At 58.5% G+C, this 15989-nt stretch overlaps 1 protein-coding gene across 1 annotated transcript; it reads left to right on the top strand.

Moving 5' to 3' along the window:
• Nucleotides 1-1206: 1206 nt before the first annotated feature.
• Nucleotides 1207-8269, top strand: HGFAC (HGF activator). Its single transcript, XM_077136291.1, has 14 exons — nt 1207-1350; nt 1826-1997; nt 2094-2190; nt 2378-2457; nt 2994-3116; nt 3187-3318; nt 3398-3508; nt 3606-3780; nt 3918-4003; nt 4351-4606; nt 6279-6418; nt 6728-6868; nt 6979-7127; nt 8012-8269. The coding sequence occupies exons 1-14, from the start codon at nt 1243-1245 to the stop codon at nt 8192-8194; spliced, it is 1953 nt and encodes a 650-aa protein (XP_076992406.1). The 5' UTR covers nt 1207-1242; the 3' UTR covers nt 8195-8269.
• Nucleotides 8270-15989: the final 7720 nt, after the last annotated feature.

Genomic DNA, 15989 nt, shown 5'->3' on the forward strand with positions numbered 1-15989 from the left:
AGGTCTGCCGGAGAACTGGGGTGACCAGGTTGGGGGGACGTGGGGGTCAGGACGTGCTCCACCAGGATTCCGGGTGCATCAGTGACAAACGTGGGTAGCAGAGACAGTGAGCAGGGGTTTGGGAGGGCCCCCTCTGGGGACAGGTGGCCAGCCAGGAGCCAGAGGGTGGTCCATGCCCAGTGGAACCCCGAGAACCAGGGGCCCCCAGCCCTTCCTGCTCAGAACTGGGCCGGAGCAGGATCTGATGCCTCGGCCGAGCCCCTCTGGCTTCCGGCCAGAGCTGTCATCCCCCAGGGAGTGGGCGTCAGCGTCCAGGACCCCAGGGGACGAAGGTGCTCCTGTGGGTTTGGGGGTAGCCAAGGGTGGCGCTGGTGCAGGGCCGGGCGCCCTCCCTCCATGGGCCTGGACGGGCCCACCCCACCCCGGGAGGGCCTGGGATCGAGCACACAGCAAGGCCAGGGGGCCGTTCTGGATGCTTCCAGGCAGCGGCCTAGGGAACGCTCAGATGGGTCACTCTGGGCAGGGGCCTGGGGGAGGGGTGGGATGGAAGACAGGGGAGGGGACCCCACTCAGTCTGCATAGATGGGAAAACGGGGGCCTGAACTGGTGGGGTTCAGGGATATCCAGCAGAGTGGCTGCTGAGCTGTGCTGGTCCCCAGCTCCAGCCCAGGACGGCATGGGGTCCCCCACCCCTCCCAGGCAGATCTGACTCACAGGCTGCAGGGGCATTCGGGGACCCTGCCCAGCTCCCCCAGCTCCTTCCCTGTGGCCCCCTCCAGGCCCAGGTCACCAGGGGCGGCGAGTCCCCACAAGGATCCTTTTTGCACCCTCAGCCCAGTGCCACACCCTCTCCTCTCCGTGCCTGGCCTTTCGCTGAGCACACAGCCACCAAGAGGAGGCACCTCTGCTCCCCCAGGAGCCCCAGTTCTGCCCCCAGGGCCAGGGTCACAGCAGGACACACCAGCCACTCTTGCTGTGGTGCCAGGCTGGAACGTGCATCATGGAAGGCTTGCTGGAGGAAGTCCTCTGAAGTGGACAGAGAGCATGGGCAGGGTAGGACCAGCCCGGCCAGGTGGGACACCTGGGGCTGTCCAGGCAGGACAGGTGAGCCAAACCTTGGGTTGCCTGATGTGGGGTGGCCTGGGAGGCGGGCGGGGTTAATCATTACCGGGTGGCCCTGACCCCTGCCTGCCCCGGCTAGGCTCCCGCCTCCCGCCGCCCCACGCCAACCCAGGAGGAGCCATGGGACACTGGGCCTGGGTCCCCAGCCCCTGCCCCCCGCTGGGGCTGCACCTGCTCCTACTGCTGCTGCTATGGGCGCCTCGTGGGGCCCAGCCCCAGGCCACCAGGGTGAGTCTCAGTCACATCGCTGCCTGCTGCCTGCCCGCGGCCTGAGTCCCTACTGGCCTTCGGCTGCGGCCAGGGGGAGGTTAACCTGCCGGGTAGAGGGCTCGCACCCCAGTGGAAAGCTCAGGGAGGAGCTGTCAGCCTTTTGGGGTGCGGGTGGGTGTGCCTGGCAGGCTGGGGGTGGGGGTGGGGGGGTGCAGTCTATGACTTTGCCTGGGTCCGTTGTGGGTGGGGGGCTACCTCTGTCGGGTCTGATGGGGCCCAGAAGTGGGCCCTGGGAAAGCAGTGACCCCATGCCAGCTGCTTCCCCATTGGGGTGGGGGCAGGGGGCAGGGGCCCAGCAGAAGCCCTGGGGTCATCCAGAGCCCCCCAGCCCCTGCCCAGGGGTGAGGGGCTTATCGGCCGAGCGCCCAGTCCAGGGGCCTGGGGCTGAGGGGCCCAGTCCCACGTGATGTGGGCACAGCCCTCGCTCCTCCAGAACCTTACAGAACCTCCAGGACTCAACGCCACAGTGACCCCTGGAGCCCCTCTGACATTGGTGACCCCTGCGACACTGGTGACACCTGTGAGCCCAGCCACGCTCTCTCCAGGGACCGAGGTGGAGGGTCCTCCGCCGGGACCGGCTTCCACCAGCGGTCCGGAAGGGCGAGGTGGGCCACGTGGGCTCTTGGGAGGAGGCGGTGTGGTGGAGGTCAGGAGGGCCCATGTGGGTGCCCCCTGACCCCTGCCCCTTTTGGCCCCCACAGTGCTGACAGAGGACGGGCTGCCCTGCAGCTTCCCCTTCCGCTATGGAGGCCGCATGCACCACGCCTGCACCTCGGAGGGCAGCACCTACAGGAAGTGGTGGGTCTGGGCTGGGGGCCCCACCCTGCTCACTCCCCAGCCCCCACCCCTGCCAATGAGCCTGCGCCTGCAGATGAGCAGGTGGACGACCCCCTGGGGCGGGCGTGCACACATGACGGGAGGGAGCACCAGGGGTCTGGCCCGCCGGGGTGGGCCCCCCACAACCCCGCATCGCCCCCAACTGCAGGTGTGCCACAACTCACAACTATGACCGGGACAGGGCCTGGGGTTACTGCTTGGCGGTCGCCACGCCTCAGGGGGGCCCAGGTGGGTATCAGGTGCATGGGGCGGCCTGAGCCGCACGTAGGAGGGGTGGAGAGCTGGAGGGGGGGGTTGTCAAGGTAGGAAGACTGGGTGGGGTGAGGGCTGTAGGGGTGAGCAGAGCTGACCTGGGGGCTGGTGTGTAAGGGGGTCCCACCTGAGTGGAGGAGAGGCTCTGGGTTGACCCACAGCAGAGACCAGAAGGGCGGCTCCCGGGGGCGCCAAGGGCAGGGGAGGGATGTGGGAAGCCTGCCCCCTCCCGCAGGACCCCACCCCAGGCTGTGCCCTGCGGCCTGTGCTGCTTCTGTGGCCATTGCTGGGGCCAGGGCGCCCCCTGGTGGTTAGGTCAGGCCCTACGGCCACGGCGGGACCCCTGGACACCAGGGGACCAGGGGACCAGGGCCTGAGGGCAGGGTGGAGGCGCTGGGAGGAAGGGGAGGGAGGGCTGGACAGGGCACCCCAACAACCCCAGACAGGGTCCCCCAGGGGCCCGGGGGCTGAGAAATGGGTGCCGTCTGCTGTCTCCCGCCCTACCTGGCCAGGTTCCCCCGACCCCTGTGCCTCAGCGCCCTGCCTCCACGGAGGCTCCTGCACCGGAGCCCCGGACCACGCATCCTACCACTGCGCCTGCCCTGCGGCCTTCACCGGCAAGGACTGCGGCACCGGTGAGTGGGGCAGCGGGTTGGGGGGCGGGGGGCCGAGGGGGAGGCAGACGGTTCACTCGGCGTCCCGCAGAGAAATGCTTCGACGAGACCCGCTACGAGTACCTGGAAGAAGGCGAGCGCTGGGCTCGCGTGCGCCAGGGCCAGGTGGAGCAGTGCGTGTGCCAGGGCGGCCGAGCTGCGTGCGAGCGCACCCGCCACACAGGTGAGGTCCCCGCGCGCGCGGGTGGCGGTGGGGTCGCCCCCGGGGCCGGCCCTCGCTAGCTCCCCAGCCCTCCCCGCAGCCTGCCTGAGCGACCCCTGCCTCCACGGGGGCTCCTGCCACCTGGTCGTGGCCACGGGCTCCACCGTGTGCGCCTGTCCTCCGGGCCGCGCCGGGCGGCTCTGCAACATTGGTGAGTCCGCGGCCTCCAGCCCGGCCCGGGGAGGGGGCCCGGGGAGGGGGCGCGGGGCGGACCCGCGGGGCCGGCTCACGGCGCCCCCCGCCCACAGTGCCCGCCGAGCGCTGCTTCGTGGGGAACGGCTCCGAGTACCGCGGGGTGGCGCGCACTGCGGCATCGGGCCTGGCCTGCCTGCCCTGGAACTCCGACCTGCTCTACCAGGAGCTGCACGTGGACTCGGTGGGCGCCGCCGCGCTGATGGGCCTGGGCCGCCACCCTTACTGCCGGTCAGCGCCCAGGACCCCAGTGCCCTCGGCCGGGAAGCTGCCGGCAGGGAAGGGAGGGGCCGCCCCGGCTCCGCGCGCTCCGCGAGGCGCGCCCTCCCAGGGCCCTGGCGACCCCCCGCGCGGGTCTCTCTCCCCAGGAACCCCGACAAGGACGAGCGGCCGTGGTGCTACGTGGTGAAGGACAACACGCTGTCCTGGGAGTACTGCCGCCTGGAGGCTTGCGGTGCGCGCCGGGGCGGGGGCGGGGCCGGGGGCGGGGCTTGGGAGGGCCTGGCGGAAGGCGCCTGGGTGGGCCCATGCGACTGGGTGGGCGTGGCTGGAGGGTGGGTGCGTTGGGTGCTTGCAGCTGGGAATCCCTGAGGGGTGCGTGTGTCACCAGGCAGCAGCCTCAGGACTTACAGGCCCAGTGGGGCCACACTGACCACCCCGGGGTGGCAGCGGCGTCCCAGGCGGCCGGGCCGAGCAGCGCCAGAGGCGCGTGGGGCAGGCGGTGGCCGGCCTGTGTCGGGGCCTTGAATCCAGGCCCGGCACCAGGGGCTGGGGGCCTGACCGCGTGGCCTTTGTCCCCAGGGAGCGTCGCCAGGCTGGAGCCCCCGCCCTCCGAGACCTTGCTGGCCGTGGTCAAGCCCACCCCGGCCGGACCCCGGCTCTGCGGCAGGAGGCACAAAAAGCGGGGCTTCCTGCGGCCGCGCATCATCGGGGGTTCCTCGGCGCTGCCCGGCTCCCACCCCTGGCTGGCCGCCCTCTACATCGGGAACAACTTCTGCGCAGGGACGCTGGTCCACACCTGCTGGGTGGTGTCGGCCGCCCACTGCTTCTCCAACAGGTGAGCCCAACCCCTGGGGTCCACCGCGCCCACCCAGCCACCCCACACCACCGCCCCACCACCCTGCCCTTCATTCCTCTGTCCACCCTCACCCCCCCCATCTAACCACCCAGACATCCCCCACCCACCTGTCAGCTCACTCTCCTCCACCCCCACTACCCCTCCACCTGCCTGTCCTCCCACAGGCGGATATAACCACTCACCCATGTGGCCCCTAGTCTGTCCTCCAACTGTGTAACCCCCCCATCTTTGAATGCCTCTGTTTACCCTTAATGTTCACTAGTCACCCCTTCCACCCTTCACCTGGTTGTGACTTAGCACTCAGCCTGGTGCTGCCAGAGGCTCCAGACACCCTGTCCTGTAACCCAGGGGCCCATGGTCATGGAGGGTCAGATGAGTGGACAGGGACAGCCTGAGAGCGCCTGAGCTGGGGAAGGGGCCAGAGTGCCAGGCAACAGCCGTGGAGGAGCTTAAGGCCGCCCTCCCCACCCAATGTCTCCCAGGCGGCCACTGGGAGCCCACCCTGCTGGGCAGCTGGGCCCAGCAACAAGTCTTGCAGCCTTGGGGGGCACTGTCAGCCCAGGGGGCTCCTGAGTCCAATTCTTTCTGCCTAGCCAGGGAAACTGCAGCCCAGTCACAGCTGGACCCTGAAGGGGAAGTTGGGTGCTCATCCTAGCAGGAGGCAGGCTTGGGGTTGACGGCTAAAGATGGGGGCAGGGCAAGGTGAGACACACCAGACACCCCAAGGGAGGAGAGCCATCTCAGACCTGTGGTCTGGCCACACCGCGGTAGGGGGTGGGGTCCCAGCTTGCAGGGAGGAGGCATCTGCTGTCACCAGCCTGGGGAGGGACAGCGGGCCTCCGGGCATCAGGGCCAGCCAGCTCAGGAGCGGTGGGGACCCCAGCGTCAGGTCCCATCCTGCCCGGCCTGTTTCCTGTCCCTGAAGGGCAGCCGGGCACCCCTGTAGGGAGAGGCAGGTGGGCTGGGAGGGGCCAGACACCGGGCAGTGTTCCCTGCCCTGGCCCACGGGTCCCCAGGGCCGCCCCCAGGGTTAGCTTGGAGACTGGGCCAAGCAGGGCAGGTGAGGGTGGTGGAACCCAGAGAGCAAGGACGTGGTGGGGGGCAGGGGAAGGACGCCAATGTCCCCCCACTCCATGCAGCTATTTCAGGCTGGATGCCCCATCCCTCACCCCATGTGGCCGGGGCATTTCAAGGTCCGCGCTCCCCTTTGGCCTGGGCACTGGAGGGCTGAGGAGGGCGAGGGGTGGGGTCCCCCCCTCAGCAGGGGGGAAGTGAGGCCCAGATCAGACCCCCGGGCTGACAAAGGAGGGGTCTCCACCCACGTGGACTGGGCCTCCAACCACTCAGGGCTGGGGAGGGGTCTCCACCCACGTGGGGTCCAATTTCAGCAGACTCTGCCTGGACCTGGTGTGAGGACTCCCCAGGGGTCCTCTGTGAGCCCCCTCATCACGCTGAGTCACGTCCCCCCAGGCCGCTCACAGCCCCCCTCACCTCCCCACACCCCACCGCAGCCGTCCACACCTGGGCTCAGGACTGTGGTCAGCACAGCCTTGGGCCCTCCTGGGGCGTCTGTGGGGTGCCCTGTAGGGGTGGGAGGAACCGACCCCGGTGGCCCGGGGTGTCTGGGGTTCTGCCAGCTCCCCCTGCACAGCCCCCCCAGGGACAGCGTCTTGGTGGTGCTGGGCCAGCACTTCTTCAACCACACGACGGATGTGACGCAGGCGTTCGGCATCGAGAAGTACATCCCCTACCCGCTCTACTCGGTGTTCAGCCCCCGCAACCACGACCTCGGTGAGCACGCCCGGGCCCGGGGCCGGAGGGAGGCGACAGCAGCGGCAGGGAGGGGCGGGCGGCCTGGCTGCCCCTCAGGCACGTGGGGGAGGGAGGGGAGGGGGGAAGGAGGAGGGGCGAGACGGACCCCGGGGCGGGGCAAACAAGGGGCCTGGTGTGGACAGAGCCGTTCCCTCACCCCCACCCCCACCCCGTCTGGAGCCACGGCCCCCCCGCCGAGCGGGCTGCAGCCTGGGTGGGGCCTCCGCGCCCTCCGCGGTCATGGAGCGGTCCCCACACCCGGCTGAGTCCTGCCCTCGCTCCACCCAGTCCTGGTCCGGCTGAAGAAGAAGGGGGAGCGCTGCGCCGTCCGCTCGCAGTTCGTCCAGCCCATCTGCCTGCCTGAGCCCGGCAGCTCCTTCCCCACCGGACACAAGTGCCAGATTGCAGGCTGGGGCCACATGGACGAGAGTGCGTGGGGGCGGGGCCGGGGGCCGGGGGGAAGGGGCGGGGGCATCCGCCCCTGCGGTCCCCAAGCGGGGCAGCCGCCAAGCCCTGAGCCCCCGGTGCTCCGCCCGCAGGCGCCGAGACCTACGCCCCCTCCCTGCGCGAGGCGCTGGTGCCGCTCGTGGCCGACCACAAGTGCAGCAGCCCCGAGGTGTACGGCGCAGACATCAGCCCCAACATGCTGTGCGCTGGCTACTTCGACTGCAAGTCGGACGCCTGCCAGGTGGGCCCGCCAGCGCCCCCACGGGACCACACAGGTGTGCCCGCCAGACCCGCTGAGGCTGGGAACCGCTCACCAGGGGATTCCTAGAGCCGAAAGGACCCCTGGCCAGAGCCGACAGTGCCCCTGCCAACCTGGAGACCAGCACCCAGGGTGGGGGCTGCACCCTCGGGCCGCTGCCCCGGCCACTGCAGGAAGATTCTCCTTGTAGTTGGGGGAGAGACCTCCTGCCCCCTCAGACGGGGAAATTGAGGCCCAGAGAGGTCCAGTGGCTTCCCCACGGCGGTCCAGCTTAGCAGGAGGCAGTGGGACAATGGGGCCTTCGAGGATGGTGTCCTGGGGGAGGTGGTCTTAGTGTCTGTCCTGAGGACAGGTATTTCCCAGGTGGCAAGGAAGGCTTTTTAGGCCTTAGGAAGAGCGTGTGCCGGATTTGGGATGTCTGGATGATGGGGTGCGTCTGGGGTGGGGGTGGAGCAGGGGGCCAGGAGGAGTGGCTGTGGCTCTTGGGTACTTTATGAGGGGGAGAAGCTGGTCGGACCACCCCTTCCCCCCACTTCTGGACAGCAGCCTGGGAATGAGGTGGCATCTGCCCAGTGTCTCTCACGAGTAGCGTCCAGCATTCTTCTTCGAGACCCCGGTGTCCCCGTCCCCCACTGTCCGAATGTCACCACTAGTGCCGCAGAGAGCCCCGGGGGTGGTGGGAGGGGGAGTGTGGGAAACTCTTCCAGGCTTCTGGCTCCTCAGTGGCCCTTGTGGGGTTGGGGTGAGGGAGCAGCAGGGGCGGGGAGGGGACGCAGGGACTGTCTCCAGGGAGCCCGAGCCCCTGAGTCACCCATGCGTGTCCTGGGCCACCTGGCGGGGCTGCTGACTGCGTGTCCCCGCGGCAGGGGGACTCGGGCGGGCCGCTGGTCTGTGAGAAGAACGGCGTGGCCTACCTGTATGGCATCATCAGCTGGGGCGACGGCTGCGGGAGGCTCAACAAGCCGGGCGTCTACACCCGTGTGACCAATTACGTGGACTGGCTCAATGACCGCATGCGGTTCCCCAAGCGGCTGGCAGCTCCCGCCTGAGGCCCGAGCCGGGGCTGGGTGTCCCGCCTTCCCTCCCTCCCTGCGCACTGTCAATAAAGACGTCCCAGGAAGCTGGCCGTGCCCGCGCTGTCTTGGCACTTCCTGACCCCGCCGCGTGGGTGGCATGGCCTCAGGCTGGGAGACCTGAACCCAGTGTCCCGCCCACTTTCCTCAGTGGAGATGGGACCCTGTGACCCCAAGGAGTGGCGCAGGCCAGGAGGTCCAGCTTCCCTGGAGCCCCCGCTGTATCCATCTCTCAACCCTCCAGAGTCATCATGGGCAGCCATAGGCTGGCCCCTGGGGGGCGGGTGTGAGGGGCTGGGGTCCCGGCACCTGGGCAGTCCCAGGGCAGGTGTGGGGACCGGGCACAGAAAATGAACCATCAGAAGAAGGTGGCGGCGGGTCCCCGCACCAGGCTCTGCCTTGCTTCTGGATGGAGTGCCTCTCCATTTCTATGAGAAAGAAAACTAGAGGCTTCCTCCACCAGGAATTGGGAGAACAGAGGGCTCCACGCTGGCTGGGGCGTGGTGAGTGGGTCCTGGTTGGTACTGAGCTCAGTGGAGCCCCTGCCTCTACCATGGGACAGGAAGTGTAAAAGTCTAGAAGGGCTGAGAATCCCAGGAAGAAGGAGCAGTGTGTGCAAAGGCCCTGAGGGCAGAGGGAGGCTGCATATGGGACCCACAGAATGGAGGAGTGGCTAGGGGCCGGAGAGGGCAGGGGAGAAAGGGGTATTGGGGCAGACCAGGCCCTGCGAGCTGCAGCGGAGGGCTGGGTGAAAGGCACGGGGAAGCCCTGATGGGTCTCAGAAGGAGACAGACGTGTGACAGTTGTGGTCAGGAAAGGAGGCTTCAGTGTGTGTGTGTATGTGGAAGGGAGGGGTTGGGACAGAGAGGGCCATGGAGAGAGTCGGGGCAGAGGTGTCCGGGGGGGGGGTGAATGGCCCGTCAGCAGTCCAGGCCAGATGGCCAGCACTGGGTTCCTCAAGGAGCTGGGAGCTGGAGCTGAGGGGGACGCCATGGTTCCCACCCCCTGGGAGTCCCCCCGGTCTCAGGGACCGGCACCACACCTGGTGCACTCAGGCCCAAGCCCACCCATCCCACTCTGCAAGTGGCCCCTCCCCCCACGCAGCCCCCAATGCATGGGGGTCCCTCTCCATTCAGTCCTTGCCCCCTGCCGGCTCCTCCCAGGGGACTGCAGGCCTCCTCCAAGCTCTCCTTAGGGCCGCCCCACCACTCCGGGAGGTCTGCTCACCTCCCTCCAGCCCCCCTTCTCCACTGCCCCCCAATCTGCACTCCATCCAGGATCGGCTCCTTTCAGATCCTAGGAAGTGACCCAGGGCCTCTGCATGTGTTCTCACTTTCTAGAATGTTCTCTCCCTGAAACCCCCCTCTATCCTGTGGAGTGTGGCCACCATGGGGTGCCCAGGGGCCCTCCCCCGTGGCCTGGTCCCCAGGGCCCTCATTCACATGCACCCATCATCACGCGTGCCCCAGTTGTGACTTCATATTGCTGACTGATCTCTCGTCCCACCTCCTGCCCCCGAGGAAGCCCCATGAGGACAGGGTCTACCTCTGGCTTGTCCTCACTGCCGTGTCCTGGGCAGCTGCCCTGGTGACCCCACTCCCACCTGCTGAATGAGGCCACATGGGGAGGATGCAGCCTTCGCCAGACACCTCACTCTCAGCCCTGTTTTAGCAGGACTGTGTTCAGAAACCATTGAACAAACAGGTTTGTTAATAAAATACTTTGGAATACACTTAACTAAATGACTGTAGAACTTATACTTGGAAAACTACAAAATCAAAAGCTTTGATTTCTGGAAAGAAATCAAAGATCTAAGCAAATCCTGTACTCATGGATGAAAAGACCTAACGTTGAGATGGCAGTAGCTCCAAAACTGATCTACAGATTCAGTGCAATCCCAATCAAAATTCCAGCAGCTTATTTGCAGAAATGGACAAGCCTATTCTCAAATTTATGTGGAATTGCAAGGAACCCAGAATAGCCAAAATAATCTTGAAAAAGAGGAACAAAGGAGGAGGACTCACATGTCATCATTTCCAAACTTACTACAAAGTAATAATGGTCTTGAGGCACTGGGCCTGGCATAAGGACAGATAAATGGAATTCAGTGAAATAGAGTCCAGAAACAAACCCATGTATCCATGGCCAGCTGATTTTCAACAGGATGCCGAGACCACTCAATTGGGAAAGAATAATCCCTTCAACAAATGGTCCCGGGACAACTGTCTGTCCACATGCAAAGAAATGAGGCTAGACCCCAACCTTGCACCACATACAAAAAAATAACTCAAAAATGAACCAAAAACCTTCATGTAAAATCTAAAACTCAAAAACTATTAGAAGAAAGCATAGGGGCTAATCTTTATGCCCTTGGATTTTGTCAAGGGTTCTTAGATATGACTTCAGAAGCATGAGCAACAAAATAAAAAATGATGTGGGGCTGCTTTGAAATTAAAACTTTGGCATTTCAAAGAACACTGTCAAGAAAGAAGACAGACAACCCTCAGAATGGGAGAAAATATTTGTCAATCACATATCTGGAAAGGGTTTAACATCCAGAATATATGAAGAACTCTTACAACTCAGTCATAAATAGGACAAATGACCCGATTTAAACATGGGTAAAGGATCTGAATAGGCATTTCTCCAAGGAAGATACACAAATGGCCAATAAGCACATGCAGAGAGGCTTGACGTCATTAGTCATCAGGGAAACACCAATCAAAATCAAAATGATACCACTTTATGCCCATTGGGATGGCTAGAATCAAAAAGTCAGATAATAACTAGTGTTGGTGAAGATGTGGAGAAATTGGAACCCTCATACATTGCAGGTGGAAATGTAAGATGGTGCATAACTGCTTTGGAAAACAGTCTGACAGTTCCTCCAACAATTAACCGTGGAGTTACCATATTACCCAGCAGTTCCATTCCTAGATATATATCAGGAGAAGTGAAAGCATATGTCCACACAACAACTTGCACATGTTTATAGCAGCATTATTCACAATCACCAAGAGGTAGAAATAGCCTTTCAGTCAGAAAGAGAGACATATTAACCATCTCCAGGGGAGGGTCTCAACGCCCAGAGGGTAGCAAAGAGCATGTCATGGGCTGCGGCAGGAATAGCAGTCCTGGGATCCCAGCCCTCTCCATGGTTTTCAGGTGTCGGAATCACCAAAACACACAACTCACACAAGTACGGGTGGATGAGCGTTTCACTCACCTGGAGGAGAGACACTCAAAGTCAGCTTCACCTGTGGGCATTGGTCCCCCATGGCCAGCGGGTCTCAAACCATGGCCAAGGCAGGGAGCTGTTCTATAGGCAGCACCTCTGTCTCGTGAGAGTTTCTGCCACAGTTGAGGAAAGCCCTGCCCCCTCCACACCAGGAAAGATTTGCCACAGGGGGTGAGCTGGATTTTATAAAACCTGCTCACTTTCGCCAGAGTGTCTCCAGTGAACATTTATAGGACAATAGGGGAAGGAATGTGTTGGCCATCCGCTCTCTGCCAGGGGACATGTCCTGTATCTAGGCTCTCCTGACACATCGGGTCCCAGGCACAGGATTGCATGAAGTTCTGATATATGCTACTATGGATGATCATCTGGGTAGCCATCACCTTCAGTTACAGGATGTGGCCAGCCTGAGGCGACTCCACAGGGAGGGAGCCAAGGAAATAAATCCCAAGAACTCGCTCTCCTCATTCCTTCTGACCTGCTGCATCTCCCCAATGACCAATAAAAACCCAAAGGGCAGAGAGCCCATTGAGGCAGAACACAGACATCAGCCTCCTGGGGTAGAGTGCAGATGGAAGAGTGGGTCGATTAATCTGGAGAGGCAAATGGGAGATACGTGGCTCATATTATAACTAAATATGGCTCACTCCAGGAATGCAATGTTTGCTTGACGTTAGAACATCCATACAGGCAAGTCATCTCATTACCATATTCAAGGAGAAAATTCAGATGCTCAACTCAACAGCTTCAGAGAAATCATCTGAAAATATTCAAACATTCATAGGGGAGAAGTATCAGGTGTGGGTTATGGCTGGACAGAAGCTCACACTGGGTGTGGGATATGGCTGGACAGAAGTTCACACTGGGTGTGGGTTATGGTTCGACTGTAGCTCACACTGGGTATGCTGGGCGTGGGATACGTTTGGCTGCAGCTCACACTGGATGTGGGTTATGGTTGGACTGAAGCTCACACTGGGTGTGGGTTATGGTTCGACTGTAGCTCACACTGGGCGTGGGATACGTTTGGCTGCAGCTCACACTGGATGTGGGTTATGGTTGGACAGAAGCTCACACTGGGTGTGGGTCATGGTTGGACTGAAGCTCACACTGGGTGTGGGATATGGTTGGACTGAAGCTCACACTGGGTGTGAGTGAGGGTTGAACTGAAGCTCACACTGTGTATGGGTTATAGCTAGACTGAAGCACACACTTGATGTAGTTTACAGGTGGACTGAAGCTCACACGGGGGTTGGTAACGGTTGGACTGACGCTCACACAGGGTTTGATTTATAGTTGGACTGAAGCATGTCAGTTCTCTAATGCCCGATGGCACTCATTCACGAGAAGAAGCCATTCCACCCTCATGTCCTGCGGCATTGGCGTCTGCCTCTGTCTCTGCTCTGGACTACGAGCAACACGGTCATGGGTGTCAGGCTGAAGGGTCTGAACCTCTTCACAGCATTCAGGACATTTGGACAAAGGTCCTGGACACACCCTGCTGGTTCCCCATCCAGAATCTGCCTCTCTGTTCTCTGGCTTTGCTTGGGCCAGCAAATGCCCGGCTCCAAGCAACAGCTCATGATTCCTGTAAACCCTCATGATAATCCTTTCCCTGCCCTCCCAGCCTCCTTTGCAGCTAGGTGTGGCCATGCGACCCCATTCAGGCAAATCTAGAGTCGAGGATTCTGGGGAAACTTTTTCCACTAAAAGTGAGCAGATAGAATTGGCAAACCAGTGCAGCAAACACCCAAATCAGTGTCAGTAGTGGCTTGATCACTGGACTTCTTATGTGATAGCAGCATGTATTCCTTTTAATACACTGTTGGATTTGTTTTGCTAGTATTTTGTTGAGAATTTTTGTATCTGATAGAAATATGGGTCTGTAGTTTTCTGGTAAGATCTCTTTCTGGCTTTGGTACTGGGGTAATGCTGTCCTCATACAGTGAGTTAAGAAGTGTTCCCTCTTAGGGAAATGCAAATCAAAACCGCAGTGAGATATCCTCTCCCACCCACCAGAATGGCCATTATCAATAAAACAGAAAATGACAAGTGCTGGAGAGGATGTGGAGAAAGAGGCACACTTATCCACTGTTGGTGGGAATGTAAAATGGTACAATTGCCATGGAAGGCAGTTTGGGGGTTCCTCAGGAAGCTAAGTATAGAATTGCCATATGATCTGGCAATATTATTGCTAGGTATCTACTCACAGGACATGAGGGAAAGGAGACAAACAAACATCTGCACACCAATGTTTATAGCAGCATTATTTACAATTGCCGAGAAATGGAAACAGCCCAAATGTCCATCAACAGATGAGTGGCTACACAAGCTGTGGCATATACATACGATGGAATATTATGCAGCTGTAAGACAGAATAAAGTCATGAAGTATGTAACAACATGGATGGACCTTGAGGACGTTATGCTGAGTGAGATTAGCCAGAAACACAAGGACAAATACTGCATGGTCTCACTGATATGAACTGACATTAGTGAATAAACTTGGAATATTTCGTTGGTAACAGAGACCATCAGGAGATAGAAATAGGGTAAGATATTGGGTAATTGGAGCTGAAGGGATACAGATTGTGCAACAGGACTGAATATAAAAACTCAGAAATGGATAGCGCAATACTACAGTTCTAACTGTAATACAATTATGTTAGTACACTGAGTGAAGCTGAATGTGAGAACGATAGAGGGAGGAGGGCTGGGGCACAAATGAAACCAGAAGGAAAGATAGACGATAAAGACTGAGATGGTATAATCTAGGAATGCCTAGAGTGTATAATAATAGTGACTAAATGTATAAATTAAAAAGCTTTTGCATGAGGAAGAGCAAAGGAATGTCAATATTGCAGGGTGTTGAAAACAGATGGTGATACATATTTTAAAACTCTAACTTATGTGTGAGACTAAAGGAAAAAATGTTTGGTGAAGAAATGATCATGATGATGAATATACAACTATGTGATAAAAAAGAATGTTCATATTGTATGTTGATTGGTTTTATTATTAAAAATGTTTATTTGGTACAAAATTTATATTTTGATTAGTGCATCTCCTAATATAACGTATATGGACAGTTTAATTGACACCATAAGTACATGGAATCTTGAGTAGGGCATGAGATTTTGTAGGTTTGTCCAGAGTGATGCCCTGATAAACCTCAGAGTGATTTGAACAGTGAGTGAAAAAGTATTTGCAAAGTCCCCTTGGGGAAATGGTGAGAAAGGGGAAAAATTCAACTTCCCCAAGTGGAGAATTCTTGATATTCTCACAAGCAGTGGGGACAACCAAAGCAATAGGCTGAGCCCCCAATCTTGGGGTTTGTTCACATGAAACTTAACCCCACAAAGGATAGGCTAAGCCTCCTTAAAATTAGGCCTAAGAGTCACCCCCAAGAGAACCTCTTTTGTTGCTCAGATGTGGCCTCTCTCTCCAGCCAACACAACAAGCAAACTTACAGCCCTCCTCCTGTCTACGTGGGATATGACTCCCAGGGGTGTGGACCTTCCTGGCAACGTGGGATAGAAATCCTAGAATGAGCTGAGACTCAGCATCAAGGGATTGAGAAAACCTTCTTGACTGAAAGGGGGAAGAGAGAAATGAGACAAAGTGTCTGTGGCTGAGAGATTCCAAACAGAGTCGAGAGTTATCCTGGAGGTTATTCTTACGCGTTATGTAGATATCCCCTTTTTAGTTTAAGGTATGTTAGAGAGGCTGGAGGGAAGTGCCTGAAAATGTAGAGCTGTGTTCCAGTAGCCATGTTTCTTTTAGATGATTGTATAATGATAAAGCTTTTGCAAAGTGACTGTGTGATTGTGAAAACCTTGTTCGGATACCCCTTTTATCTACAGATGAATAAAACATATGGATTAAAAATAAATAAATAATGGGGGAACAAATGTTAAAATAAATTGGGTAGAGGAAAATACTAGTGGTCAATGAGAGGGAGGGAGGGGTAAGGGGTATGACATGTAAGAGTTTTTTCTTTTTTCTTTTTATTTCTTTTTCTGGAGTGACGTAAATGTTCTGAGAAATGACCACGGTGATGAATACACAACTATGTGATGATATTGTGAGCCACCGATTGTACACCAAGTATGGAATGTTCATATGTTAAGAATGTTCATATTGTATGTTGATTGGTTTTACTAATAAAAATTTAAAAAAAAAATGTTCCCTCTTCTTCTGGTTTCTGAAGGGGTTTGAGTAGGATTGATGTAAATTCTTCTTTAAATGCTTGGCTTCAGCAGTAAAGCCGTCCGTCCTGGACTTCTCTTCCCTGGGAGGTTGCTAATTATTGAGTCAATCTCTTTACTGGTTTCATGTCTATTGAAACTTTCTATTTCTTCTTCAGTCTGTTTAGATAATTTGTATGCTCCTAGGAATTTGTCCAGTTCACTAGATTTTTAAATTTAACACATCATTGTTCATAGTACAGTCTTATAATCTTTTTTATTTCTGTAAGGTTGTACTAATGCTCCACTTTTATTCCTGATTTTAGTTGTGTTAGCTTTCTCTTCTCTT

Source organism: Tamandua tetradactyla, chromosome 19, assembly GCF_023851605.1.
Source record: "Tamandua tetradactyla isolate mTamTet1 chromosome 19, mTamTet1.pri, whole genome shotgun sequence".
NCBI classification, from domain to species: Eukaryota; Metazoa; Chordata; class Mammalia; order Pilosa; family Myrmecophagidae; genus Tamandua; species Tamandua tetradactyla.